This window comes from Colletotrichum higginsianum, chromosome 1 (assembly GCF_001672515.1).
Source record: "Colletotrichum higginsianum IMI 349063 chromosome 1, whole genome shotgun sequence".
Taxonomy (NCBI): Eukaryota; Fungi; Ascomycota; class Sordariomycetes; order Glomerellales; family Glomerellaceae; genus Colletotrichum; species Colletotrichum higginsianum.
Genome location: NC_030954.1, coordinates 2,373,118 through 2,400,965, shown reverse-complemented (window position 1 = coordinate 2,400,965; position 27,848 = coordinate 2,373,118). Strand labels below are relative to the sequence as shown.

General features: G+C 57.1%; 9 protein-coding genes across 9 annotated transcripts; 4 read left to right on the top strand and 5 right to left on the bottom strand.

Moving 5' to 3' along the window:
• Positions 1-105: 105 nt before the first annotated feature.
• Positions 106-2,026, top strand: CH63R_00737 (WSC domain-containing protein; the record flags this gene model as incomplete). The annotated part of the gene is made up of 3 exons (XM_018295712.1): positions 106-253; positions 323-1,779; positions 1,835-2,026. 3 exons carry the CDS (start codon positions 106-108, stop codon positions 2,024-2,026), a joined length of 1,797 nt encoding a protein of 598 aa, XP_018164074.1.
• Positions 2,027-5,020: 2,994 nt separating this feature from the next.
• Positions 5,021-7,217, top strand: CH63R_00736 (FAD binding domain-containing protein; the record flags this gene model as incomplete). Its single annotated transcript, XM_018295711.1, has 4 exons — positions 5,021-5,310; positions 5,363-5,742; positions 5,803-6,837; positions 6,889-7,217. 4 exons carry the CDS (start codon positions 5,021-5,023, stop codon positions 7,215-7,217), a joined length of 2,034 nt encoding a protein of 677 aa, XP_018164073.1.
• Positions 7,218-10,554: 3,337 nt separating this feature from the next.
• On the bottom strand, positions 10,555-12,347 carry CH63R_00735 (Methylmalonate-semialdehyde dehydrogenase; the record flags this gene model as incomplete). The annotated part of the gene is made up of 2 exons (XM_018295710.1): positions 10,555-11,609; positions 11,678-12,347. 2 exons carry the CDS (start codon positions 12,345-12,347, stop codon positions 10,555-10,557), a joined length of 1,725 nt encoding a protein of 574 aa, XP_018164072.1.
• A 927-nt stretch (positions 12,348-13,274) lies between these two features.
• On the bottom strand, positions 13,275-15,338 carry CH63R_00734 (Calreticulin family protein; the record flags this gene model as incomplete). The annotated part of the gene is made up of 4 exons (XM_018295709.1): positions 13,275-13,775; positions 13,839-14,623; positions 14,696-14,975; positions 15,189-15,338. 4 exons carry the CDS (start codon positions 15,336-15,338, stop codon positions 13,275-13,277), a joined length of 1,716 nt encoding a protein of 571 aa, XP_018164071.1.
• A 1,918-nt stretch (positions 15,339-17,256) lies between these two features.
• CH63R_00733 (Methylthioribulose-1-phosphate dehydratase) lies at positions 17,257-18,400 on the top strand (the record flags this gene model as incomplete). The annotated part of the gene is made up of 3 exons (XM_018295708.1): positions 17,257-17,408; positions 17,627-18,142; positions 18,307-18,400. 3 exons carry the CDS (start codon positions 17,257-17,259, stop codon positions 18,398-18,400), a joined length of 762 nt encoding a protein of 253 aa, XP_018164070.1.
• A 524-nt stretch (positions 18,401-18,924) lies between these two features.
• On the bottom strand, positions 18,925-19,654 carry CH63R_00732 (uncharacterized protein; the record flags this gene model as incomplete). Its single annotated transcript, XM_018295707.1, has 2 exons — positions 18,925-19,326; positions 19,484-19,654. The coding sequence occupies 2 exons, from the start codon at positions 19,652-19,654 to the stop codon at positions 18,925-18,927; spliced, it is 573 nt and encodes a 190-aa protein (XP_018164069.1).
• A 3,223-nt stretch (positions 19,655-22,877) lies between these two features.
• Positions 22,878-24,171, bottom strand: CH63R_00731 (Protein transport membrane glycoprotein; the record flags this gene model as incomplete). The annotated part of the gene is made up of 2 exons (XM_018295706.1): positions 22,878-23,781; positions 23,858-24,171. 2 exons carry the CDS (start codon positions 24,169-24,171, stop codon positions 22,878-22,880), a joined length of 1,218 nt encoding a protein of 405 aa, XP_018164068.1.
• Positions 24,172-24,683: 512 nt separating this feature from the next.
• CH63R_00730 (39S ribosomal protein L53/MRP-L53) lies at positions 24,684-25,118 on the top strand (the record flags this gene model as incomplete). The annotated part of the gene is made up of 2 exons (XM_018295705.1): positions 24,684-24,864; positions 25,006-25,118. The coding sequence occupies 2 exons, from the start codon at positions 24,684-24,686 to the stop codon at positions 25,116-25,118; spliced, it is 294 nt and encodes a 97-aa protein (XP_018164067.1).
• Positions 25,119-25,598: 480 nt separating this feature from the next.
• Positions 25,599-27,204, bottom strand: CH63R_00729 (Inorganic pyrophosphatase; the record flags this gene model as incomplete). Its single annotated transcript, XM_018295704.1, has 5 exons — positions 25,599-25,740; positions 25,803-25,886; positions 25,948-26,291; positions 26,360-26,479; positions 26,590-27,204. The coding sequence occupies 5 exons, from the start codon at positions 27,202-27,204 to the stop codon at positions 25,599-25,601; spliced, it is 1,305 nt and encodes a 434-aa protein (XP_018164066.1).
• Between the last annotated feature and the right edge of the window lie 644 nt (positions 27,205-27,848).

The following is a 27,848-nucleotide window of genomic DNA, read 5'->3' as shown; positions in this document are numbered from 1 at the left end:
CCCTCACTCGCTCACTCGCTCGCCGCTCACTATTTCTCTCTCTGTTCGTCGTTCGTTTGTCTTTTGTTTCCTCGCGGCCCCGAGATCCTTGAACCGCCGGACGCGATGAAGAGAGGAGTTGTCGCCATCGTTGGCGGCATCGCGGCAGTGGCACAAGTCGCCGAGGCAGCGTACGTCTGGCCTTCCAAGTACGACGAGATCGAAGACATACTCTCATTGCAAACGGGATATCGCAGTAGAGGCTTCGTCGAAGGTTTCTCACATCCCCTCTAGCAAATTCGACGTCGCCCGACTCTCAAACTGACGGAAACCAACTAATCAGGCGTGACTCCATGCTCCTTTGGTGGCAACATCGCCGGCCGCCAGTTCGCTGCAGAATGGATTCGCACGGCCTTCCATGACGTTGCGACGACCGACGCGGCCGCCGGCGCGGGCGGCCTTGACGGCTCCATCTGGTTCGAGCTTGACCGCACCGAGAACGGCGGCGCCGCCTTCAACAACACCTTCAGCTTCTTCAGCAACCTCTACTCGGTCCGGGCCTCGGCTTCGGATCTGCTGGCCATGAGCGTCGTCGTCGCCAACGCGGGTTGTGGTGGCGCGCGAATGCCGTTCCGCGCGGGGCGCATTGATGCCGTCGAGGCCGGTCCCGCGGGCGTGCCGGAACCGGATACGCCGATGGACACGACGCGGAGCACGTTCGCCAAGGCCGGCTTCAGCGAAAGCGAGATGATTGCCCTGGTGGCGTGCGGCCATACGCTCGGCGGCGTGCACAGCAGGAACAACCCGCACATCACGGGGCTCGACCCGACGCCGGATACGGTAACCAAGTTCGACAGCACCTTTGACGACTTTGACAACAAGATCGCGACGGAGTACCTAAAGGGCAACACGTCGAACCCGCTGGTTGTCGGAAAGAACGAGACGCTCAACTCGGACAAGCGCATCTTTGCGTCGGACGGCAACAAGACGATCCAGGACCTTGGGTGCACCAAGAACGGCTTCAAGACGGCATGCGCCGACGTCTTCACGCGCATGATCGACACGGTGCCCTCGGCGGTGCAGCTGACGGAGCCCATTGAGGCCGTCGACATCAAGCCCTACGTCGGGTTGTCGCTGGGCGAGAACGGGAGCATTGCATTCAGTGGCCGGGTCCGCGTCAGGACGACTGAAGACACCGGGCGTGACGTGAGCGACTTGACGGTCCACCTGAGCTTCGCGGACCGCAACGGCGAGGGCACCGTCACGGTGCCGACGACGCTCGACGAGGGGGGCGTGACGTACGGCCTATGGGGCGAGACGTTCGTCTGGTATCAGTTTGAGACGGTCATTCCGGCCGCGAGCGGCATCAGCAAGTTTGTCGTCCACCTGACGAACCCCTCCACCAACGCAACGGCGGTGTACAGGAACGGCGGTGGCAGCGGGTACCCGCTGGACGACGCGCTGCTGTACCAGGCGTCCGCGTCGTGCGTCGACCGGACGAGCGTGAACAACGAGCGCACCTTCACCGTCACGGCCGCGGTGCGGGAGGACCGCGCCGCGGACCCTGTGAAGATGGAGCTCGTGCGTCTAGTGAGGCGGCAGGGCATCATTCATCGGCAGCTCGTGGTCGAGACCGTTGATCTGGCGGCGACGGCGGACGAGGGGGAGAGCGGGTACGTCACCTTCCAGGGGCAGATACAGCTTCCGACGAACGGGTGGAGCACGAGCTTCGATCTCGTTCTGGGAGGGGGCGAGAAGGAGGTCAGACTCGACTTCTTGAAGACGCAAACGTGTCCGCGCGTTTGACATGGTTCACGGATGATCGGCGGCTCCTTGCCATTTTGCCGGTGTTGAGTTGAAAGTGATAGCCTTCCAACCAGTCCCCGAACTCCTGGGAGGTCGCGCTGCGCTTGGCGATGCTGGCGAGGAGGCTGAGAGGTTCCCGGATGCCTCCATAGACGGACGGCGACTCCGGCTGCGGGTGTACGAAGACTATGAAGACGCCACACAAATCGTCGTTACTTGTGCCATGCCGTTCAAGGTTTAATGGTTTCTCTAAAGCGGACATGCCATCATGCGGTAGATCTAATCGATGCCCCCAAAATAACCACGGAAGAAGAAGACAAAAATTGAACGAGTAAAAATTGGAACTGTGGCTGTGTGTGGTTCACCACCAGCGCGTTAAGCCTATTGAGCAGCGAGATGGCTTATTCCTTCGTGAACACACCGTTCTGTTTGGTAGTGCGAGACGTGAGAGGTTTCCCCCGGAGCATCCCAAAACCACCGCGGAGCGTCGGAAACCCGATCAGGGATGTCTTCATGGGGCTGGAGCGCGGCGGCTTCCTTCGACGGAAACGTGCACTACCGATACCATGTACGGGGCCAGCAGGCTTATGAGAGGGTAGCTTTATGTTTGGAAATACCAACTCATGGAAGCCTTTAACGGGACCCGAAAAAAATCTGGAAGTTACTGGCTTAGTTTGTTCGTCTGCTAGTAGCATGCCCAGAAATCCTCCAGTCTGACTGCAATCCGATAGGATAGGATGTGTTTGACGATAACACTAGGTAGAAATCATCATAGAGCATGGCTTGCGGCTGTTGGCAAGGCATCGAATGTGCAACTTCGGGTTGGAAGCAGCAAGCTTCCGTAGCGTTGGCCGTCTACATGAGAGAAAAGCCGCATGGCAGGGCGGCAAAACTACCATTCTGGCGGAGAAATAGGATGATCAAACCCGGGAAACATGGGAGGGCTTGTCTATCAACTCACAGCATTGGAATACATCCGCGCTCGATAGGTAAACGGGCAGGCTCTCATTAGCCTCTTTGTTTATGACGCAGAGGCACACTTATCCTGTGACCAAGGACCAAACAGTCGACGGTCGGCTCCGGTTTGCAGCAGAGCCCTGGCGCGGGGTCTACGCTGGTCAAGAACAAACCCGGTAGGGTAAATGGCCAATCTCTTTGAAGAGTCTCTTGGCACAGTTTCCTGAGTCCCGAAGGAAAGATTAAGACGCTGCAAATGACTAACACTTTTGAGAAACAAACATGGGGACGACCAAGTTGGCGGTACCCTTGGGATCTGCTATTCTGGTACATGGCGCTGAAGTGGAGTCTGATCGGAATTCTGGAGACTATCCCCGTCCGGCGGTGTTGCGTTTAGATGATGGCGTTGGTCGATAATCGAGGAGTGAAAGCCACCGAGATGAAGCGAAGCACTCGGCAAGATGAACAGTCAATCCTATAGGCCGGGGCCACGCCATACCATGCCACTCCCATACGACTGTCTTGCTGTGCCGCACATTTGATGTGAAGGGAAGTCATCGTAGGCATTGTGTTTGGCAAGATTTTGCGGCGGTGTCGCGAGCAGGATATGGTGTGGAACTTGTTGGAAGGACACCAAGGGGGGCTCTGGAAGTTGCGGATAGCCGGTGCCAGAGGTTTGAAAAAAGAAACCTGTCAGGCCCCGCTGGGGATGTGGACAGTGACATGTCAAAAGCTATGCTGCAACGCTGAGACGAATACATCGGCTGGCAGCAATAGACCAGCATTGGCGGTGCGCAACATGGAGAAGGGGTCGAAAAGGCATTGCCCTGCCCGGCATCGGGGAGTCCCACGTTCCTAACCTCCGTCTCCGCCGGCGGAGCTAACCCTGGAGGAGGATAGTCAAATGTCGGAGAGTGTCCTATAACGTGCTCAGAGCCGTTGGTGAGATGACAGAGATAGATGCCGCGGTACTCTGGAGGAGGTTGTTCATGTGTTTGTGCCGTTCATGTATCTGGCGGGCCTCGTTCCCCCGTCTCATCCGCGATCTACTCGACCGAAGGCTACTTAGGCACTGGAGGTCAGTCAAACTGTCAAGGTCCCCATGCGGAATCTAGCGTAGAGGTTCGGAAGAGTTGAGGGGCATCAAACTCTGAGATCTGGGTCCTCAAGGGGGCAGCACCGCAACAGAGGTATGAGCAAAAGTGGTTGAAGTTGAAGTGGGTGTCAGGATCACCAGAAGGGTGATGTTGAAAACGAGGCTAAGAGTGGCCTCATCAAGGGCCATGACGTCTACCCCGGTGTGAACGCAGTCATCAATCGAACGCACCTGCCACGTTCTGGGGCATACCGATACGGGCCTAGCGCAAGAACTGCTGGACCCTGGTATCCCCCTCCAGAGGGGCTTGACCAATGGGCGGCGAGTGAAACTGTAGCAGGCATGGATAAATCATCCGCGGTGGTCTGATTCTCACTCGATCCTGCCGTGCGCCCAAAGCCATCATGCCACTTTCTGAAATCGTTTGAAGCATCCGCGAGGTAATCTCCAATTCTGTCGAACCACCCAGCTTTCAATCTGCAGTCGCAAGCTTGTCGGTTTCTGGGCCCCCCTCTTTTTTTCTTCTCGATTTGTAGTACTCTTCGGTTTTTTCTTTCCTTTTGACTCTTCACTCTTCACCGTCAGTCCCCGTCTCTGTGTATCTGCAGCCCTGGTCTACGTTGCCCACCTACACGCCTACACCTTCGCATTGGTCCCGGTATTCTTCTCTGCTGGTTCGCTGCAGTGCACCCACTGTTCTGGTCCTGATCCGCCCTGGTCTGGCTGCATACTCGGCGACCCTACCTGTTCCATATTGTTATATCTCGAATATCACCCCCGGACCCAACACTTTTCTTCCCGCGTCGCACACAAACCTCTCGGACGACGAGACACCACACTACACACACTCGACTGGCTGGAGCCGTACGTCAGTCTCCGATCTCGCTTCGAGCTCCACGCCTGCTTCAGTGTGGCCTGTGTGCACCAGTGTGGTGTATCTCGACCGCGCGCGCATTGCATACTTGCCCCCACGTCCGAAAGCCTTCGCTCCTCCTCTCCGCCGTATGCGAGCACGGCCATCCCAAATCTACACCGTTCCGATAGCCAACGAAACCCTTTCGCATTAGGCCGTTTGCAATAGCTAGCTAGCCACTTACGTCGGAACCGCCCGACATCACTCGCCGTCCACGAACTCGACCCCGTCTGTCTGTGAGACTGTGATATCAACATACGTCCTCGGTCATGGCACCTGGTGTACTGAATTCGGACGGTTCAATGGAGGACCAGAAGGGACAAGCCGGTCAAGGCGGCCTGGCTGCCCAGACCGGCAACCCCGCCGGCCGTCTTAACGCCTTCGACGCCACCGTAGACACCCTCACCCTCCTACGTAGCCTGCCCGAGCCTCCCATAGAAGCCCAGGTATGCGTCGTTGGTGCTGGTCCCGCCGGTCTCATGCTGGCTGCCAACCTCGGCCGCTTCGGTATCAAGGTTGAGGTCATTGACGACAGGGCCGACCAGACGCCTGTTGGACGGTATGCGAACTACGGACTCCTCGTGACAGCCACAAGCTGACGCCCCATGTAGAGCAGACGGATTGCAGCCCAAGACCATCGAGACCTTCCGGCAAATGCGCCTGGCCGACCCTTTGCTTCTCCGAGGCGTTCGCGTGTACGATATTTCCTTTTGGCGAAGCACTGCCGACGAACCTCTTCACAGACTGGGCCGCGAGGTCCACTACCCTCCTGTCATTGACGTCCTAGACCCCTACATCCTGTTGGTGCACCAGGGCATGGTTGAGGGCCTCTTCATCGACGACTTGAAGAAGCGTGGAGTCGAGGTGCGGCGGAATACGGCGTTCGAGTCCTACAGCGTCCCGGAAAACAAGGCTGGGCCTCTCCAGGTTAATTGTCGCACCAACGTCACCCAAGACCGGCGAACGATTCTCACACAATACCTGGTCGGATGTAAGTGATTCGAGCGGGGATATTGTCTCTTGTGAATCGAGGGAGACTGACATGGCGTAGGCGATGGTGCCCACTCCAAGGTGCGAAAGAGCATTCCCGATGCGCGGGCAATTGGCTTGTCGCAACCGGCCATCTGGGGTGTTCTCGACGGCGAGCTCATAACTGATTTCCCGGATATCTGGTCCAAGACGCTGGTCTACTCTCAGGAGTACGGATCTATCCTGATTATCCCCAGAGAAAGGAACATGACACGCTTCTACATTGAGCTCAAGGCGAACCCCAAGGCAGACAAGCGAGAACTTGGCCAGGAGTTCGTCATGGCTCGCGCCAAGAAGATCATGGCGCCTTTCGAGGTTGACTGGAAGTACATTGAATGGTTTGGTCGTTACCAGATTGGCCAGAGAGTGGCCAGCCGGTTTGTTGACCCCCATTTGAGGGCATTCCTAGCCGGTGACGCCAGTCACACGCACTCCCCGAAGTCGGCTCAAGGCATGAACACCTCTATGCACGACTCGTGGAACCTTGCGTGGAAGCTGAACCTGTCCATTCGAGGACTCGCGAAGCAAGCTCTGCTCGAGAGTTACGAGGATGAGCGAAGGAAGATCGCCGTCGATCTGGTCAACTTTGACTACGAGCATGCGAATCAAATTGCTGGCGGTGATGCAGTGGCTCTGTCGGAGAACTTCAAGACAAACGTTCGTTTCATCTCGGGCATTGGCGCCGAGTATTCTGAGAGCCCGCTAAACAGGCCTGAGCCTCAAGGTCTGATCATGGGAGATGCCAGACCAGGCTGTCTGCTTCCTCCAGCAAAGGTCACCAGGTACATCGACTCAAATCCTGTCGACGTCCAGCTCGACATCCCCATGCTTGGACAGTTCCGCATATACCTCCTGATGTGGGATATCCAGGCTTCAAGCCCCTTCCTGGAGACTTTCTGCCAGTCAATAGCGTCGGCCAATTCTTTCATCAGCAAGCTGTCTGCTTCTGCAAGTGCTTCGTACGCTGCGCAGCCCAGACTACCATCCCCCGAGGACATCTACTACCGGCCTGAAAGATACACAGCCGTTAGCCATCTCTTCACATTCGCTCTGATCAGTAAGTATTCTCCCGGCGACGCCTTGGCCCTGCCACTAACATGAGTACCAGCCACCATGCCCAAGGCCGATGTGGAGATCTCAGACCTGCCGGCTTTGCTGCAGGACAGCCGCTGGACCTTCTACCTGGACGACATTCCCGAACAGGACACACGGGGCCAACTTTGCACGAACAAGTGGCTCGGCAGCCTCGGCCCCGGCGAGGTTTCCATCGTCAACGTACGACCAGACGGCTATGTGGGTTCCGTCGGCCGATGGGACTCGAGCATGGACGACGCCGGCGAGGAAGCTGCTCGGTGGCTGGACGAGTACTACGGCGGCTTCCTCCAACTGCCCAACGGGTCATCGCCTGCCCCGACCCCGACCCCCATGGCAGTTTAGGATATGTTTCCTCCTTAATCCCCAGTTTTGTTCTCGGGAACGACTCGCTCGGCGTTTCTGTAGCACACAAATCTCACACCTCACATCACGCGACACGCAACAAACATAATCAAGAGCTTGACTGAAATCAAGCATTCAAGAAAACGCAGGCATGAAATCATCACTTTCTCTCTTCCAACTTATCCAGCAGGTGTTGGGGAGTGTGACGGCGGTACGGTTGTTATCACGGCATTTTCAGGAGCTAAAGGGGATGGATAGTAAGCACAGTCCGCTGCGAAGCAGTGGATTGGTACTCAAAATTTGTTATTTATTCAGCAACAACTCATTCGGGCTGAGTTGAGATGGACTTACCAATCGGGCAGACACATGTCAATAGATGGAATCTTCATTGCAAATCGTGAATCCGTTTGCTCAGCTCCCTTCCGGCCTGCTCCACAAGCCCACGCGCGCCTCGAGCCATGGTCGTAAGGGCATGACACCACATCTGTGAGCGTTCATGCGAGGTGTCATCCCCTGTTTCCCCGTACCCCTACACTGGCAGCTGTCGGGTCCTTCTGCCTGTCTACACTATTGCCTGAATCCTTCCTGACATCCAGAATCCCGGCCCCTCCTCAGGAAGCCCGCCGGCTGACCGCGACCTACAGATGCCACAAGGATGCATCTCTCTCTCTCCATATCTTCTTTGGGCGCTTTTGGTTAGGCGTCTGGCATTTAGCCCCGAACGCTCTCCAATGATAAGTCGATACTCTCACGCCAGCCCTGTCAGAATCGAACCACGCTCACGTCCCCCGCAGCATCCTCCCCGACAATCCACCTCTCGTCGCCCGCGAGCGCCGCGCCCTTTAGGACCGTCTTCCACATGTCGTCCTCGAACTGCGTCTCGCACCGCACCACCGCCTCGGCACCTGCGGCGGGGGCGCTGCCGCCTACGTTCACGCTGACGGTCTCCATCGTGAAGCACTGCCTGCCGCAAACCCTGACACCCGCGGCGGCGTCCACTGACTCAGCGACGGTGAGATAGGGAAACTCCTCGTGGCGCCAACAGGGGGCCCGCCCGGGCCATGTCGGCACGGCGGCGGCGGCGGTGGTCTGGGGCGGCGCCCGGGCAGCGGGGCAAAACGAACTCTCGGCGTCGCCGTCTGCGCCGCACTCGTTGACCCACCGCGGTCCGGTCCCGGAGAGCGGAATGCCGACACTACGCACCGTGTGTCGCGCCGGGGGGTTCTCGGATGCGTGTGGGCCCGAGGACCAGAGGTGGTCTTCCTCTTGGAAGAAGACGTGGCCAGCGACCCGTCTCATTTCTTCCCCGCCGTCGTCATCGGCGTCGAACACATCAAGGGCGAGCTTCATCAGCCGCGGCGTGTTGAGCTGCCTCACGCCCCAATGGTCCAGCTCGCCGTTCGTGAGGCGGAGGACGACGTCGGGACCCGGGTCCAGGGACGGCCTGTGCGAAGACGACGGGTCAAGGCTGGGCCTGTAGGGAGAGGGCCCGTTGAGTGACCACACGACGAGGCGCTCGAGGGGGTCTTCCTCGCCCCAGGGAGAGCGGGTGGGCTGGTGGGCGAAGAGGGCGTAGTGGGTTGCGTTGTGGGTCGAGAAGACGCGGTCTTGCGCGAGGATGGGGAGGCCCAGGTAGTGCATCTTCCATTCCGAGCGGAATGTGACCACGGGGGCTTTCTTGCAGGTTGCTCCGTCTCCCTTATCGTCCGTCGCTGATGGCTCACCGCTTGCTTCGCGAGTTCCTGGTGGCTTGTCATCCCGGGAGCGACGATGATAGAGAGGCGAGGAGATGGCGGCCACGTCGAAGGCCGTGGCGAAGTGCCGATGTGCGACCTCACCCTCGTTCAGGGGATGGAATCCTCGCGCCTCGGCCCATTCAATCACGAGGATGCCCTGGGCGAGGCGCACTCGGCGGACAACTTTCTCCGTCCAGTCAAAGGGGACTATCGACTCGTCACCCGAGTCCAGGTCCAAAGCCTTCAGGACGGGGGCTTCCAAAGACGCCGAAGCTAGGGGCGCGGATGCGGAAGAGGAAGACAACGAGGGATGCGGGCTCTGAGGAGGCGTCGTGACGGATGAGTCAGACGGGGAAGGGACTAGAGGGGTCGGAGAAGGATACACGAGCACGCCGTCGGCGCATGTCCAGTTCGGGTCCGGGAGTTGGAGGGGCGCCAGGTGAACGTCGACGCAGAGGTGGCGGGCCCAGGGTTCAAAGCGGCGGAGAGGAGGCGACGGCAGCAGAATCGGGATCTTGGTGAGAGAGTGGAATGCCGCCCTCGAGAGGTTGTGATAGCGCCGGGCCACGGAGGCGAAGAGGGCGGGCCAGTCTGGCTCCGGTTCGGTTACGGCTTCGACGCTCCCCGTCGGTGGCGCTTTCCGTCCCGGTTGTTCGCTTCCCTGGTACGAGCGCCGGTGTTCTCGGGACCGCAAGAGTCTGCATTCCAAGGACCTGGCGAAGAAGACGTGGAGGAGGGCCCGCGAGAGGTCCGGTCTCGTGAGGGCAGCGTGGGACGCGCGGGAGACGAGGCGGTGGAGGACGATCTCGCGTGGGGTGAGGAGGGAGAGGATCTCGAGGAAAAGGGTGTCAGGGAGGTCTGTCAGCTGGGACATGGTTTTTTCTTTCCTTTTTTCTTGCCTTAAAGATGTTGTGATGGCACGGTTCGATCGTCCCGGCGGCTATCTGTCAACGTGCGGCCTAGGTGTAGAATGAGGTCCGGATGAGGTCCGGGATAACGTCATTTGGAGTCGGCGCCAATGGAGTGTTTTCTTGGTACGCTGCGGAAAGTACGAGCTATGATTTGGCGATTCAGAACTACAGCTGATAACTCAATCTACCGCCGCTGATGGATTTCGTGGATGTTTGATGTCGGATGGGCGTTGCACGGAATCGGCCGCACGAGTCTAAACTCAAGAGGCACGGCGGCCTCTTCTCTTACTAAGACTCCGCGGATGAACTCACAACATATCCAGTCGAATACCCATCCTCGCCAAGATGCATTTTGTGTCTCATGTCAAACAGTCTTATGAGTGTGATTGATTTGTTGGCTATCCCACCCAGTGTTTCGCAGCCTCAGCGGTCACGATATACATTTCGGTCTTTTGCTCGCCAAGCCGTGTCATTTTCAGCCCGCCGTGCCCTCTTATGATGAACCCCCCCCCCCCTAAAAAAAACAGAAAGAAAAAAACGACCAATTCCAGATTACATGCTCGAATTTTTCGTTCGGTGAGTTCGTTGAACTGGGTCTCTAGAAGCCCAGGCCCTGGTAGACTTGTCTCCTGCGACCTAGGTACGCACCACTCATGCCCGGTCCCTTCCACATCACGTCAGCACCAATACTCATGAGTGAGTCGGCATCGCGACGTCGGCCTTTTGCGAAATCGCGTCTGCGCTCTGCCAAAGTGTGGTGACTGTCTTGGCCTGCGTGTAGAAGCTGATTCCCGGTCTCCCGTAGAACGTGTTTGCGCCGCCGCCGGCAACACTCTTCTTGTTGCCGGTGAAGGAGAACATGGGCAGGGGGACGGGGATGGGCACGTTGATACCGATCTGGCCGGCCTCAATGTTGCGGCGGAAGGCCTCCGCTGTGGCGCCGGAGCGGGTGAAGATAGCCGTGCCGTTGCCGTACTCGTTCTTGTTGATCAGGTCGATGGCCTCGTCGAGCGTCTCGACGTTGAGGCAGACCAGGACGGGCCCAAAGATCTCCTCCGTGTAGCACTTCATGTCGGGCGTCACGTCAGTGATGATGGTGGGAGCAACCCAGTTGCCGTTGGGGTACTTGGCGGGCTTGAAACCGCGCCCGTCGAGGAGGATGGTGGCGCCCTCGTCCTCGGCGCTCTGGATCAGACTCTCGATACGCTGCTTGCTGTGAGGGGAGATGACGGGACCGAGGTCGGCGCCTTCCTCGAAACCACCGTCGACCTTGAGCTTCTTGGCCAGCTCGGCCAGCTCGGGGAGCCACTCCTTGGTCTCGCCGACAAGCACCAGCGTGCTGAGGGCCATGCAGCGCTGTCCGGCGGCGCCGAATGCGGCGCCGACGACGCTGTTAAGGAAGTGGTTCTTGTTGCAGTCTGGCAGGACGGCGGCGTGGTTCTTGGCGCCCAGGTTGGCCTGCACGCGCTTGCCGTGAGCGGAGCCCTTGTTGAAGATGTACTCGCCGGCCTTGTTGCCGCCGACGAAGCTCACGGCCTTGATGACAGGGTCCTCGAGGATGAAGTCGACCGTCTTGTGGGCGCCGTGCACGATGTTGACCACGCCGTCGGGGAAGCCGGCCTTCTGTGCGAGCTCGGCGATGATCATGGCCGCGCCGGGGTCCCGCTCCGAGGGCTTCAGGATGAGGGTGTTGCCGGTGACGGTCGCGATGGGGATGCACCAGAGGGGGATCATGGCAGGGAAGTCTAGACGACATTAGCTTCGCCCCAATGCTTCTTTTGTTCCGGCATACGCCGGCAGGGATCACACTCACTAAAAGGGCAGATGGCAGCCACAACACCCAACGGCTCGCGGTAGCTCCTCGTCTCCATATCCTTAGCGACCTCCAGCACCTCGCCCTTCAACAGCTCGGGCGCACCGCAGGCGGCCTCGGCAACCTGCAGGCCGCGAAGGACGTCGCCCTTGGCGTCGGCAAACGTCTTGCCCTGCTCGAGAGTGATGCTCGCGGCCAGGCGGTCCCAGTTTTCGCGGATGAGTGCGACGAACTTAAACATGATCTGCTGGCGGGCCAGCACGCTCATGGCGCGCCAGGCGGGGAAGGCCTTCTCGGCCGAGTCGACGGCGGCCTGCAGCTCCTCGGTGGTCATTTGCGGCACGCGGGTGACGAGGTTATTGGTGGCCGGATCGTGCAGGTCGATGAAGTCGGTGGCGCTGGAGCTCACGAACTTGTTATCGAGGAAATAGGGGGTGTCCTCGGGCTTCGCGATCTTTTCGTGCGTCTTGACGTACGACTCGGCCGTCGAGGCCAGGGCGGCGTTGAGGTGCCGCGCTGTGGCGTGTATCCTCCTCGCCGCGACGACAGAGGCGGACGAGCTGGAGGATGTCATGGTCTTTGCTGAAGACAGGAGTGAGGGCCGGGCAAGGGATGCTCCAGAAGTTCGGCCAGCTCCAGCAGTAATGCCGCGAGAGATGGCTCGACGCATTGTAAAGGAGAGGGAGGAGGAGGAGTAAGACCAGCAGGAGAGGGGGGGACGAGAGGAAAGAAGTGTGTAATAGAGTCAACGGGGAGAGCAATTGGGGCAATCAGAACGGATAGCGCTACACGCTGCGCAGGTCTGTCCGATCCGTCTCAAACTAATGGATGACCAGCCACTTTCAACCGAGAGAGAATGACGGCGCCCGGAGAAGAGCGACATCGTAGTCCCTTATAAAGTCCTCCCCCCCAGGAACTCGGCGAGCTCCCAGAGTGTGGGGAAACGCTTGGGGTGGGGTAAAGATAACACCTACTGTTACACTGCTGCATTCCCGAATCCCTGCCCAGGCTCTCTCCCCAAGGAGCTGCCACCGACGCCGGCCCCAATGCCGCCTTTTGCCGAGGGGATCCGTGCTGGGAGTAGCGAGCGTCAGGCGTGGGCGCTCTCCGCGGGCGTAAACAGCGTAAACAGCGTGTCACATTTGCGGGGAGGAAAGCAGCGGCAAGGTGGATCTCAGCCCTTCATTGCACCCGCCCCCCGACACCAACTACAGTTGGCCGCGGAAACTTGCTGTATCTCGTCCAACGCGATAAACCATGAGATACGTAGATGCAGATACAAATGCTGTCACTTGGTACATTTAACGTGAAAACAGCACGCCCACTTTGTTTGGTCAAATCCCGTCTTTTTTTGTTTTCAGTAGCTACCTAGAATACACCTACGCCATGCTCTCTGTCTGTGCCCCAACAGGCCCAAAAACAGACGTAATGATGGAGATTAACTGAAAAAAAGCAGCATCCGTGTTTCTCTTTGGTCCTGATATCACCCTGGTGCCGTGTGGGCACGAGACCTGTGGCCTTCTGGCCTTTTTATCGCCGCCGACAACATCAAAGAGAAAGCGAGCTAATTCATAATTCCATCTCGAGCCACTCCCGTCTAAGACGAGCTACGAGTGTTGCGCTTGGTGGCATCCTTCGCGACGTCAGCGCCCGAGGCAATAGCCTTGGAAGCCTTGTCCTTGACGTCCTTGGCCTTGTCCTTGGCGTCGGCGGCAGCCTTCTTGGCGGCAGGAGGAGCACCGCCGGAGCTGGCGAGGCCGACAATGATGGCGATGATAGTGACGAGAAGGGCACCGATACCTCCGGCGACCTCAGGAACAAACTTGACAGCCTGGATGGGGTCCTTCTGGGCAATGGTGATGAAGAGATCGAGCTTCTCCTTGATGAAGTGGACGGGGTCGTCGAGGAACTTGAGGTCGCTGGGCGACTTGGGCTTCTCAGCCTCCTTGGGCTTGTCGGCGAGCTCGGCGAGCTGCTCAATGGGGTGCTTCTCCTTGAAGGTCTCCTCAGCGAGCTTGGCGGCGTCCTCGACTGAGTGGCCAATGTAGATGTTGTCGAAGAGGATGTCGTTCTGCATGGTCCAGATCTCGAAGCCAATCTGTTGGTTCATTCGTTAGCAACGAGCCCCCAGCACTCATCGTGGATTCTCGGATATACTTACAGCACCCATGGGCTCAAAGTTGGCGGGGGTCTTGTCCTCGTAGTAGTCGGGGTTCTTGATCTTACGGGGAGCCCAGACGCCCTTGTAGGCAGGGTTGTCGATGTAAGGTGCGGTCCACTTGCCCTTGTAGTCGGGGTTCTTCTTCAAGGGCTTGGTCCAGGGACCACAGCCAGAGGCCTCAGTGCACTTAGGGTTGGGGACAGTAGGGGCGACCCAGTCACCGTCCTCCTCATCATCCCAGTCCTCGGGCTTCTGGGCCTCGGGGTCGGGAATGGTAAGAGGCTCATCCTCAAGCCAGTCCTCGGGCTTGGTGGCCTCCTCGTCGACGATCTCGAAGGGCGCCTCCTCATCCCAGTCCTCGGGCTTCTTGGCCTCAGGGTCGGCGATACGGGCCTCATCAACCCAGTCCTCAGGCTTGGAGTCCTTGGGGTCGTCAATCTCCTTCTCAGGGTTGACAGAGGGGGAGAAGTCCTCAAGGAGGGAGCCGGTCTTGACCTGCTCGCCATTCTGCTGGATGATGAAGGTGTTGTTGGGGTGGACAATGAGGGTGTAGAGCTCAGTGGTCTTGACAATGCGAGCAGTAGGGGGGGCGGTGAGGTGCTTCTCCTCGTACTCGCCCGTCTTGGGGTTCTTGTGGTTGAAGATGAAGTGGACCTTGTTGGTGTGGCCGCACTTATCGGGACCAAACATGATCACATAGGGAGTGGCGTTGGAGAACTCCTCCTGGTGAAGAGCCTTGTTCTCGCGAAGGAGCTTGAGGTAAGCACCACCACACTCGAGGCCATCTGAAAGAGATAAATGTCAGCGTTGCTGATGGGCTGGCTTGGCGCATGAAAGCAAGGGAGCAGGAAACTCACTCTGAAGCTTGACCTCATACTGGACAACCAGAGTCTTGCCCTTGTTGTCAATCTTCTTGGGGAACTTGGCTGAGATGGCGTGGTGAGCGGCGGGGTTCTTGACAACAAGACCCTTGTCGCCCTCAACGCCCTTGTAGACAGTGGGCTCCTCAACAGCCCACTCGCCAACGTAGGCCCATTCCTCATCGTCCTTGGAGTCCTTCTTGGCGTGGGAGGGTCTCCAGCGAGACTCCCAGTCGTCGGTGAACTGCTCAAGGAAGGGGGCCTTGAGGGTGGTAGGCTGTGTAAAAGAACATTGTCAGATGCTTGTTTACCATCGATTGCTGACTGAGGGCACAGGTGCAGAGAAGCCTGGAGAAATGGTCCCGGTGCGGTCCAGTAGGCAGTGAGCTCATGCGCCAGGCACTACTAGATTGCACCGCAGAAGCAGCGAGGGGGTCTATCCAGAGCAACAAAGGGGATTGGGCACCAAAGGGTAAAGGTCGAAACTTACAGTAAAGGTAGCCAGCTTAGGGGCAACAGAGGTGGCAGACTCAGCGGCAGTCGAGGTCTTGTCCTCACTCAGGACCTTCTGGGCATCGTCGGCATAGGCACTACTAGCAAGCAGAGCTGCAGCAGAGAACGCAGCAGCGTTGAACTTCATGATGGGCGAAGGGGGTATTGATGTCGCGACTTCAATAGGTAGTTCAGGTCGGTGTCTGGAAGGGGGGAAAGTAGCGTTAGAGCTGTTGGGTTGAGAGGGAGAGGCTGTCAATTGAATGACAAGGAAAGAGTTGCTCCCAGCGCGATGGATGGTGAGGGTTGGAGTGTTTCGAGGAGGAGTTTCCCAAGGAAAGGGAAAAGAGTTTCGGAAGAAGGAATGGGGCGAGGAAGGCGCCGGATTTATCAGTCTGTGAGGCAGGTGCTCTTCTGCGGGTTGTGCTCAACGTGTCCTTTTTTTTGTAGTGAAAGGTGCACCAGGACGAGCACCAGCTAGGGAAGAGCTTACTATCGCCCTCTTGGGGGAAGGTGAGGCAGGGACTCCGGGCCAATCAAGTCGCTATAAAATTGCTGTTCTGGAGCAGCCTAGCAGTAGGACCAGCAGCAGCAGCAGCAGTTGCCGTGGTCTGTGTGGGCATTTCCAGGGGTTATCGGGGTAGCACGGTTGCTGCTACCCACTGCACCAATACGAAAGCGCCGTGGTACCTTTTTCAGTGGGCTGCTTGTTGAACTCAATGAACTGCGGACTGGGAGGCTGTGGCTAAGAAAAGTGCGGGGGCCCTTGGCCAAAGGGATGGGATCCACTGGGCCCTGGCAGTGGTTGAAAGGAGGGGGGGCGGATTCATGCTGCTTCGACGGGCTTCCAAACCTGAGATGGTCAACCTGGCTGAGGAACCAAGCTCTTCCCAGTCGCTTCGCTGCTTTACTCTGCCTGCTCTACCCAGGCTTGCCAGGTACTCAGTAGGCCTGGACGTTGCGGAACATTGGAGCCCATTCGATAGGTGAACTCATGTCCGCCATCTGCTTGTCAAGACCGTATGGATGGCGATGTTGGCGGCCGGTCCCGAGATGTCTCAAGATTGACTACAATGGTGCTGTAACGTGGCATTATATTTACTTTCTGCCGTTGCATGACACTTGGTTGTATCGCAGAAGTGTCAAACAGACTGCGAAAGTGCACAGATATGCCTCGGCTAGAATAATTGATCAATGCCCTGATGACCACTGGCACCAGACGATCTTGGCCGGGCTTCAGCGTCTCAATCGATCGCTAGGCTTCTTCCACTTTGGGCAGGCGGGTTTGATAGTTTAATATTAGTTGGAGTCAGACGTCAATTGCACTTATTAATCGACTTATCGGCAATATGCAACGAAAGCTTCCCCTTTGGTGTCCCCACTCGACGGGATTAATAGCGACATGGCACCCGCTGTCGTTAAAAGAGGTTAGGTGTCCTTTTCCCGCATCACCTGCAGGACTCCAAAATCAGCCTCAGTCAGGCCGGACTAGTCCCCGATTCTTTACCAGTGTGTCTCATAACTTCTTAGCACGTCACTCACATCCTCCCGGCTCTCTTGCGTTTTCCGCCGCCGCTTAGCCTTGCTTGAGAGCGTAGGTTACAATTGGACTGCGAGCTCGGATGGGTCCACAAGAATTGGACAGTGATAGACCCTTTATTCAACCAATGGAAGCGAGTATCCTTCTCATGTGTGCTTCGTACAATGGCAAATCTAGGACTGGGGAGAGGAGCGTTCCGTGCCTTGCGTGCTTTGCTATGTGGGGAAGATGACAGGCACCACTGGGCCGATTCAGCCTCACATGCATGTGGCTTACGTAGAAATTTTCTGGAGCCTTTTTGAGTGAGTACTGGTTTGGTTCAGTGAACCGTCCCACCGCCACAATAGCGTTGCGCGTATTTGAATCCGTTGTTCATTTCGGACGGATAAACTTGAGCAATATTTCGTCCGACATAACAATACTTCATTTGGTCTCTTTTGCCTAGCTAGAGCTGCAACATCTGGTCCATCGGTACCCTGTCTGCCATTTCACGCGAACCCACCCCTCAACTCAGCCCTCATCCACGATGGCGTCCGCCAGTGAGATTCAAAACCCCGACCAGCTCGTCACCTCAGACGACCCAGAGCACCCGGCAAACCTCATCCCTTCTCTATGCGCAAAGTTCTGGACCCTTGGCTGGGTCACAGGCACCGGCGGTGGCTGTTCCATCCGAGATGAGTAAGTGTGAAGCCGGGCCCTGCGACCCCGCGATATTCTTATGTTTGCTCTGAGCAAGATGTCTTGCAATCTCACTTATACAACCCATACGTGAGGGGACCGCAAACACCGCACATCACTTCCACAAATTTGCCTTACCAAACCAATCACCCAATTACCCAATTACCCCATACTCACAAACATCACACAAACCATGGCCATCACTTACACCTTCCCAGCGACCTCGTTTACCTCGCCCCCTCGGGCGTCCAGAAAGAACTCATGAAGGCCGAGGACATTTACGTCCTCTCCCTCGCCGCCCAGGAGTCTTCCCTCAAGAACCGCATCTACCTGCGCTCGCCGCCCTCCTACAAACCCTCGCAGTGCACCCCGCTCTTTCTCGCCGCCTTCACGCGGCGCGGCGCGGGCTGCTGCATCCACACGCACTCTCACTGGGCAGTCCTTGTCACCCTGATCCTCGAGTCCCGCGGTGCCGGCAACGACAAGCTCTTCGAGATCAACAACATCGAGCAGATCAAGGGCTTCGGCAAGGGCTTCCAGAAGCAGGGCAACCTTGGCTACCACGACACCCTGCGCATCCCCGTCATCGAGAACACGGCCCATGAGGAGGACCTGACCGAGTTCCTCGAGGAGGCCATGGACAAGTACCCCGACACCTACGCCGTGCTGGTCCGGAGGCACGGCGTCTACGTCTGGGGTGACAACGTCCACAAGGCAAAGACACAGTGTGAAAGGTGAGTTGCTGTTGGTGAACACGGAGTGTCCATTGCAGAGAAACAGAAACCACACCACCCACATCCTTCCGCCTCGGACATCCCTTATCCCTTGTTCTTGATACCCCACGTATTCGTTGTCTTGGGAAGAGGCGCAGAGATATGCTAACGGCGACGCTGTGTAGCCTGGACTACTTGTTCCAATTGGCCGTTGAGATGAAACAATTGGGAATCCCCTGGATCAGCGACGTTCCAGTTGTCAAGCCTACCAGAGTCTAGTCAGCATTGCGATTCAAGGGAACGCAACTAGGTAAATCGGTCTCGTGACGTCACTCTCACTTGACCAACACGGTGATAGGCGTAACTTTGACATGTGTCTTGACCCGAATGAGGGCTGCCCGCAGAGCGACGTCGACATCGTCGTCGTCGTACGTACGTACGTGCCCTGGCACCAAGTACACAAGCCGCCCGCTTTAAGGAATTATACGCGGTCGGCCGGGCCGAGCGAGATGATGATATATGGGCAAGCGTAACAAAGACAGGATCAGATAGATGACGGTAAGCTTAAGTCATAAGCCGCACAGTTGAGACGATAGCAAGGAGCTGGGGGTATTTTGAAATTGGCAGACGCCGTTATCCACCAGTACATTAACACATATCCATGTAATTGCCTGTTCGTTATTGACCACATGTACAGCAAGCATCTCCCAAATGGTATATACCCCTCGCCCATGAATCCCAGTTCATCCAACACATCTCCTCATACCCATTTTGTTACCCTCATCAAAATGCTAAAGCTGAACTTAAAGAAGGAGGGCGCCGATAATGCCGACAACACCGAAAGAGGCGGAGCCGATAAGGGCGGGGGCAGCGTTGGGGGTCGTCGATCCGGTGGCGGCGGCATCAGTACCGGTGGCGGCGGAGCCAGACGCACGAGTAGCAGTGCCGGAAGCAGAGGCAGCGGCACCAGAGCCGGAGGCGGAGGCCGTGGCAGCACTGGCGCCACCGCTGGCGGCGGAACCGGAGCCGGAGCCAGAGCCGGCGGTGGCAGCCGGGGTACCGCCGGCGCTGAAGAAGTACTGGCTGATGCACTTCTGAGAGCAGTCGGAGTACTTCTGGGTGTCCTCCGGGCTACCGTCGCCCTTGTCGCAGGCGGCAACACAAGCGGTGGTCTGGTTTACCTGGCTCTCGTTGGGGTTGGGAACCTAAAGGCGGCTCTTGTTAGTCTTTTGCTTCTTTGTCATTTCCATTCTGGCTTGTCTCGGGATCCTGTGCGCTTCCTCATACAAGGAAGGCTTGCATTACAAAGACGCTTCTGGATCGACGTCCGGCGATCACATATGGAGGCAGGGGGTACCGTACAGAAATGCACTTGGACTGGCAGTTGACGTCGGTGGCAGGGCAGCCCTTAAGGCACTCTGTGATGACAGCCTGCTCAGAAGAGGCGGCGGAGACGGCAGTGCTGGTGGAAGTAGCCTGGGCGGAGGCCAGGATGGCGAGGGCGCCAGTGACGATAACGGAGGTGAAACGCATCTTGAAGTGTTGGTTTGGTGGTATTATACGAGAGTATTAAGAATGTTGTAAGTTGTTGATAGTCGAGTATAGACAGCGAGAGTAGGCGTTTTGAAACAGGCGTAGAGCAACGAATGGACAGCAGGGGCTAATGAGAGAGGAAAGAGGAAGAGGGACCAGGTGTAGAGTAGATGGACTGGAGGTGGGTTTAATAGTGTGTGGTGACCCCGAGCGAAAACCCATCTTCGGTTCCAACGTCCTTTTCCTGCTTGGGGGGGTGACAAGCCAAAGCGCCCAAACCCCCCAGGTGCCATACTATGATTAGCCTTGGGAGTGGGCCCCTTTTCCCTTCGCTTCCCACCTGCTCACCCCCTTCACCCCTTCAACTGCACAGCGTGCCGTCCCACCCCTTCGACGTTCTTCCTCGTGTCCGTGGGCCGGGGAGCACGCTCGTGTGTGACACGCAAGGGCGGCTTTGCTGGTGTGAGTAGGCAGACAGCAGGGTGTGGGCTCAGCGGGGACCTGGAAAGTTCTCTTCGCGCAACAGGAAAACGCCAGAAGCCAAGCTAGTCGGGGCGGAAAAAACGCCCCTCTTCTGATAGTCCTCTCCTCGTTCTCCGCGGTCCATTTCGGGCAAACGAATGAATTCGTTGTTGGCCTGTGACCTGTGGTTTGTGACTCGACTGATAGCCGGTTGCCCCGTCCTATGTTGTGTTGATGTGGGCGGAGAGACCTCTCCAAACACAAGCGAGGAAAAGACGGGCCCAGAGCAAGGCTGGTTGGATGTGACGATCGAATTGGATCGCACGTCTGGGGAAAGATTGGGTCCTGCGAGAAGAGACAAACAGGACAAGGCAGGCAGGCCCTGCGGCCTGCATGGCAGATTTTGGTTCTCTCTGCTTCGTTTTCTCTTTCGGCTGTGCGTCCCTTGGGCCATTCCCTCCCATTCTCCAATGCCCAATGCCCAATGCCCATGGACTTGTACTTAGCCTTGGACTTGAAAACAGTCAGGAAAGACGAGAAAGGGAGAGAGCGAGAGCAAGAGCGAGAGACTCGCGCCTCCCGGGCCCAGTTCCCTGCGACTCGTGCCTCCCAAAGTGGACCCGGACCAAGTGTTTAATCCAAATTTAAAATTGCACTTGGACTTTTTTTTTTATACTTTCTCTTACCCTCTTGCTCTTTCCTTCACGCCTTGTCAGGAGGAGCCAATTGTCATTCGTTCCGTCCCTTGCTCCGTTCCCATTGGGAGGCCTTGCCCGGTCCCCATTATTACATCAGTGTGGAGGACCGTTGGTCTGGTGGTCTGTTCGTATTCCACTCCTCTCTGCGTTGTGTCGAGGCCTCATTCGAACACAGGCTCTATCTAGCCCCAGGGTTCGTTCGCCACGGGCTCCATTCACCGCCAACATTGACACATTGGCATGGGGTGTTTGTTGTTGTTTGCGGCATTGACGCCCCATTTCGCTTCTGCCCGATACCCGGGCACTACGGCGGTAATCCTGTCCCCCTCGGCTTGCCGACGTTTGTACGGCAGAAAGCCTTGCGTGATGGGACGGAAAGACTTCGGACGAGGTTGGGTTGACAGCTGAGTAGTGAGCAGCAACTGCAGCCAGCAAGACAGCAACGACAACCGGCGACGCGGAAGAAGCGTGTCTTGTCGAGCAACGCACTATTCCCAGCAAATGGCATCGTGTCATTGGCTAAGGGCACATGCCCTGTCTCAGGGGCAGAGGGGCTAGACGACAACCAACTGTTCAGCCGAACAAAGCGCTGGGCACCACACCCTGTCATAGTGTCGGTCTTTCCGCCGGGGATGCGAGCTAGCACCCGGACGGCGAGTTCAATTGTCAAAGACGACCACTGAAATGAAACGGAACGTTGGTGACCAACCCCTGTTTCCCACCAGCTTCCACGGCCGGACGACCACGATCAGCTCTGTAGCGATCTTTGGCGATACATCTTCAAGGGATATCAGTCCACCAAGAATTCTCCCCCTTGCGACCTAGGCTCGTTTCGAGCGACACCTAGCAACGGCTACTCACAGGACGGGATAGACGTACTACTTTTCAATAACCATGTAGTCGCCCAGTTTGGTTTGGGACTACTTTATCCTCGACCAAAGGCCATTCAACCGCCATGCCGTTACCCATCAGTTGACCACTCACACGTATCATTAAACTCAAGGTCCAAACGCAATAAATGCCTCTCGACTGTCGTCGCTAGCTGAGGCGAGGACAAGACCAAGAATACATTTCGCCTCATACGACTTCACACGAGGTGCATCTAATGCATGAATACGAGATGTCCATCATCCACACCACTTCCACATCTACGATCTACATCGTACACGCGGATAACTGTGCCACGCTCTGTCTCCCAATATCTCCCAAAGCCCCATAGAGTTGGTCAGAGAATACCAACCTTGTCGGCCCGGTGTTACACGCCATGAAGCGCCGTCGTGCCGCGCGTGGCGATGCACCGTTTGCAGTGGGTAGTCGGGGAAAATGTAGAGCGAATGAGGAAATTATGCACTTTTCGAGCGCGCCAGGATCGTCTTGAATACGTTCAGGCACCATTTCTGTAAGATTAATAAAATAAAAAAACCCTTTTCCATCGGTGCTTTCTCACGCTGTTACAACAGCGACTCCTCGAAGCACCGAGGTTGGATAAAGCTTAGGTGCCAAACGAAATACAACTACACGACCCTGTCGCGCAAGGACCGGAAATTTCACCACGTCATGCCGTCCCCCACCGTCCACGCTAAGCCCGCGAGGTCCTCGTCTTCACTTCTCCCTTGCTCCGAAATTCATGGGGAACCAGGCAAGGAGATTGCACCCCAGTGCCGACCGCGCGGCATGTCATTGGCCGTTCTCCCCGCCGCCTTTCAACGACACAGCGTTCGTTGCAATAAGCTCTTCTAAGGGGTCAATTAGAACGATCCTTGGGAGCTGAGGTGAGACTTGCAGATACGCCGTCGAGCAAACACTAGATTCCCCATCGCGTCTGGTCTCTCCTGGAATGCTACACGGTAGAAGAACAAAGAAACTGTGGTCTCGACTCTTTCCAAGCTTGCAACGGTCCGTAACCGATGAGACTTGGCTTTCTAGTCACGCAGCCACCGTTTTCCAGCCAAACAACTGAAATACGGAGATCAAGGTGGTTGTCCATGTGATGATGTTTCTTCTTTCACCAAAATCGCTAGAGCGTTTCGACCTAGCCGGCCCATGATACTCTGCCGTCTAGCCTAAAGCTCGTCACGCTGCCTTACTTCCTCTGGCGCCCCCTGCTTCAGCTCGTCGCTGGACGTCTGGTCAACGGCAGCTCCGACGTCTACCGGGTCTCCGTCGTCTGTCGTCGTCTCCTCGCCGATCTCGGCCGGCATTTCCTCCACAATTCTACCCACCTTGTTGACCAGCGACTCGGGATCGTCCCCACTGGCCGCCGATCGTTGCGGCTCCCGCGCGACCACCACGGTGGGCAGCGAGTCATCCGGCAAGCCCTCGACATCAATCTTGCCCTCGTTCACCACCACCGCCTCCGACGGCTCTCCAGACCCTGCATACTTGATCATCGCCCCGCCGCCGCCGACTGTGATGTTAAACATCAGCCGCAATGGCAGCCACAGCAGCCACCACAATGGCCCGTACAATAGCCTCCGAAACAGCAACCACGCGCCCGTCGCCATAAGCATGTAAAGCGCCGTCTGCAGGTACCAAGTATCGCTCTTCTGCGAGCGGAGCAAGGTGCCCAGTAAGTCCTTCGAGCTCGCGAGCATCGTGTCGAGCGAACCATACGAGTCATTAAGCTGCGCCAGCGCTGCGGACGACTCCGTCAAGGTCTGGTGCGCGAACTCGCTGCGGGCCAGCTCCGCCGCAATGAGGTCGTGCGTGCGCCGCAGCGCACTCGTGACGTTGCTGCTTGCGCCGACCGTTTGCTTGTCGTCCTCGGTCAACGAGCTCGTGTTTTGGGTGGTCTGGTGCACCTGTCGGTGGCGGATCACGTCCGGCTTTTGAGCGCCGAGGGACGGGGAGGGTGCTTCGGAGACGGGCTGCGAGTAGGACTGGAGGAGGAGTTCGCGCTCGAGACGCTGCGCATGGGAAAGATTGCGCCTCGCGGTAAGCTGCGCCTTGCGGAAGGTGACTCGTGAACTACACATGTATGTTAGTGACCATGTGCTTCCTGCCAATCGTTCAACTGCCTCCGTGAACGTCAACATTCCCTGACCTCTTGAGTTCCTGCCTCAGCCTCTCCACGCCATCCTTTAGACGGGTCTTGGTATGCTCCGCCTCGCTTCCCGGCCTCCCATCCCTGAGGTCCTCGACCTCCTCCCCGAGGAGTTCCAGCTCGTCATCCTCCTCCCTGAGAATCTGGCTAATCTCCGAGCTCAGCTCCGCACCGACACCGTTCTCCTCGTCCGCGCCAAGGGGCACCGATCCCGGTGGGAAATCGAGGTTCTGAAGCCTGTCGATAAGCTCCTTAAGCTGGGCCGTGGTCTCTTGCAGGGCCGTCAGGCGCTCCTGTAACCCTTCAAAGGACATGTTGTGTGATGGGTTGCTTCCGCCAACTCGCTGATGAGAGTACTTCTGGGACAGGACCGGCCAGTTGTGATTTGATCAAGTTGCGTGAACTGTACTGGAAAGTGGTGCACTTTGTGGTGTACAAAAGAGAAACGAGGTGGGTATCCGTAAAGCTGGCCTCTCACGGTGACGAAATGATGGGAAATCAAGCGTCGAACCCCGTTTACTCGATATGCAAGGAACGCCACACCGTCTGCCCCGGCTTGGGGGTAAGGAAGCCACATGCACGGACGTCCAAGCTCCCGTCCTCCCGAACCGAGCCACGCGACCCAAATTTTTGGCGACAGCTTCGTTGGACCTCAGCAGGCCTTACTTCAAACCACGGTATATCTATCTATATTACCGTCCAGTGCCCCCTCGCCAAAGCCCGCCCGCAGACGATAGAGCATTCTCGACAGTAATCGTTCGTAAGCCGATTACACACCGCGATTGACTTTGCAACGCGTCCCCCCCAGCAGCCGGGAACCGCCAAGATGATCACCAAGTTTATGTCGGAGGTCACCACCAAGTTCAACCCCTTCTCGCCCAAGGCCAAGTCGGCGCGGTTGTTTCTGTCCTGCATTCCGCCTGCGGCGCGCTCGACCGGCCTGTCGATCAAGACCGTCCTGCTGCCGCGGACGTCGACGGAGTCCCCGTCGCTGTTTGTCAAGTTCAGTACGTTCTCAACTACCCCTTCAGCCCTTCCACTCTTGGTTTCTGCCCCCAGACCTGGAAAGAAGAATACAACAGCTTTTTCTTTCTTTCTTTTTTTGAGGGGGGGGGTTTCTTCTTTTTTTGCTAACCTTTTCCGCGCAGAGGATGGCAAGGAGATGGATATCGACTGTGAAAAGATGGGCATCAAGAACATCATCGAGGAGCTTGACAGACACTCTCGTGGTCTGCAGAAACAGGCCGATTTGACCGATTAGAGGGGTTTCGACGAAAGAGAGAAGGAGGGAAATGTCCTTGTATTATTATGGCATTGCATGTATCAGTACCGGCGTTTATGAGGGATGGGAACAATATCCCCAAGGAATCTCGATTGGCTATAACTGGCGGCTCTAAGGCCATGTTCCATGTGGGAGAGGAAGATAGAAGGGCGATGCCGACGCTGCCTGGTCGAAAGCACGCAGCGGCCAGCGCGCATGAAGATGCGCACGTGAAAATCCCAAGTAAATCACGACTCACGCGAGGCGATCACAACGGTTCCGCAGCTGTGTTTGTTTTGCGGTACTTTTAACTTTTTGGCATTTCAAGCTGATGTCCTTGGGTTATTGATTGAGCTTCGACTTCGTGTTCAAAAGCATCTACTAGCAAAGCAACGTCAAAACAAAAAAGACGTCTGAGCCCTATCTGGCTGAGACATCTGCCCGTATTGCCGTTTTCGTCAACACAAGAGAGGAACTCCTTTATGCGGAGGCACCGCTGATGAAGAACCACTTGTCAATGGAAGCATCAATCTTCTCGGCGGGGAGGTCCTGGTTGGGAGGCAGAGGAGGAAGCTGGTCAGAGCCGAGGCGGGCGGGGGACTGGCTGACGGTGGTGTTGGCGCTGCGGTGAGGTAGGTTAGCAACAGCTTGAGTGGCTTGCCAAGGAATGGCGTGATAACTTACGTGGAGACGCTGCCGGGCTGGGTCTTGCCGGTGATGAGTCTCTCCCAGGCCTCGGCGCACTCACGGACGACGTCCATGGCGTAGCTGCGACATTTGTTAGCAATGTGGTCGGAACGGAAGAAGCCTCTGGCAACAGAAAACCAACCTCTTGTTCTTGCACTCGCCGGTGAAGGCGAACTGGTTCTCGGGCTTTCCGTCGGGGATCTTGTAGATGCGGAACCACTCGTTGGTGGCGCGGAGAAGACCGGGCAGGTGGCGCTCGACGTCCTCAACGTCGTTGAGCTTGGGAGCCAGGGGGTCGTTCACGTCGATAACAATGACCTTCCAGTCGGTCTCCTCCTCGTCGAGCAGGGCCATGACACCGAGGACCTTGACCTGCTTGACCTGACCGGTGTAGCCGACAAGCTCACCGATCTCGCAGACATCGAGAGGGTCGTTGTCACCCTTAGCCTTGGTCTCGGGGTGGATGGCGTTAGGGTCCTCCCAAGTCTAGGGCGCGGGGGTCAACTTTGTTAGATTCCGGTACGCGGGTGTCGTTTGGGAGGGTTCAATCGTACCTGGGGGAAGGCACCGTAGTTCCAGAGGTAGCCCTTATGGGGGAAGCAGTTGCGGACGTAGCGAAGCTTGCCCTTCTTGATGTCCTGCTTGATGGGGTTGAGGAGCTCCTCCTTGGAGATCTGTCATTTGAAATGTCGGTCAGCACCGCATTCGTCGTCCATCTCGCGTCCGCCGATGAGAACAAACGAACGGAAACGAGGCATTGAAGAGGGGGTGCGATGATATTTACCTCGAGCTTGGCGTTGGTCCAGCGGGGGATCTCAACGACCATGTTCAGGATGGTCTGCTCCTGGTTGGCGTAGAGGGGGATGTCGTGGAAGGGGGACACGGGGATGCCATCCTTCTCGATGTAGACACGGTGCTCCAAGGTGTTAGGAGCACCAACCTTGCGGAGGGAGTAGGGAGAGGCCATTGCGGGCGTTTGGTGATGGAAACTTGGGTCAGAGTCCTTGGAGATGGTAGAGAAGTGACGGGCAATCTGCGCGGTGCGTTGGGAGGGAATTTTGGATTTAATACCGGGGGCGGCAGCAGATTGTGACGGGCGAGGAGGGGTGCCGTTGGCGGATGATGCAAGGAGGGATGGAGGGGGAGGGGTAGAAGACCCGGGCGTCGGCTTGGTGTGTGCCGCCAGGGTTGCTGAGTGATTGGCCCGGGACGGGGCCTGAATCGGGGGTCGACGAGTGACTGTGGAAACGGGACTGGGTCGGGCAGAAGGCACGCAAAAACTGAGTGCGCGGCGGGCGGCGGTGGGAGGCAGCAGCTGCAGTACGGGTACAGGGGCAGCAGCGACCGGGCTGACAGTTGTCTTGGGGAGCTGCAGCTTAATGCCTCGTAGGAGTGGCATGTGTTTCTACTGAGTGACCTGCGCTGGGCCGGAGGGGAATCGGACTAGAGTGTAGGAGGAGAAGGGGGATAATAGGGGTTTAAGGTTATCACACAAAAGGTAGGGGACGTCTTCAGCAGGACGAGTCGCGGCAAAGGCAGAGAGACTAAGTCAACCAAACCATCACCCGAGGTTCAATGGCAAAGAGAGGTGTGTGAGTTGCGCAAGACGCTAAAAGCGAGGTATGTAACCGTAGCCGGCCCTCAACTTTCTGTATGGGTCTATCGAGCTTGAGGTTCGCGGCTATCGGGGGGCGGCTGCAACGACAACGGGTGGTTTCTGCTGGGTTGATGGGGTGAGGGAGAAACCGGGAGAAGCTCTTAGTCTGTCTTGTCGCGACAGCAACATGGACAGCGCAATGACCTGGGGAAAAAATTCTTCACTAGCCTCACCGTGGCTGGAGCTGGGCGAAAGTGCCCCCCCTCCACCCCTGCTCCTTTGCCCCTCCTTTACCCCTCCAAGGCAGGATCAGCTTTCACCATCCTGACAAACTTTGGGGGTTTCATTTCGTAACAGCTAATCAAGACCCCAATTGCCTGACTTTTACTATGTTTACACTTTCAACTTCGAAAGACGGGTTTTGGTCACCAGCTGCGCTTTGTCAT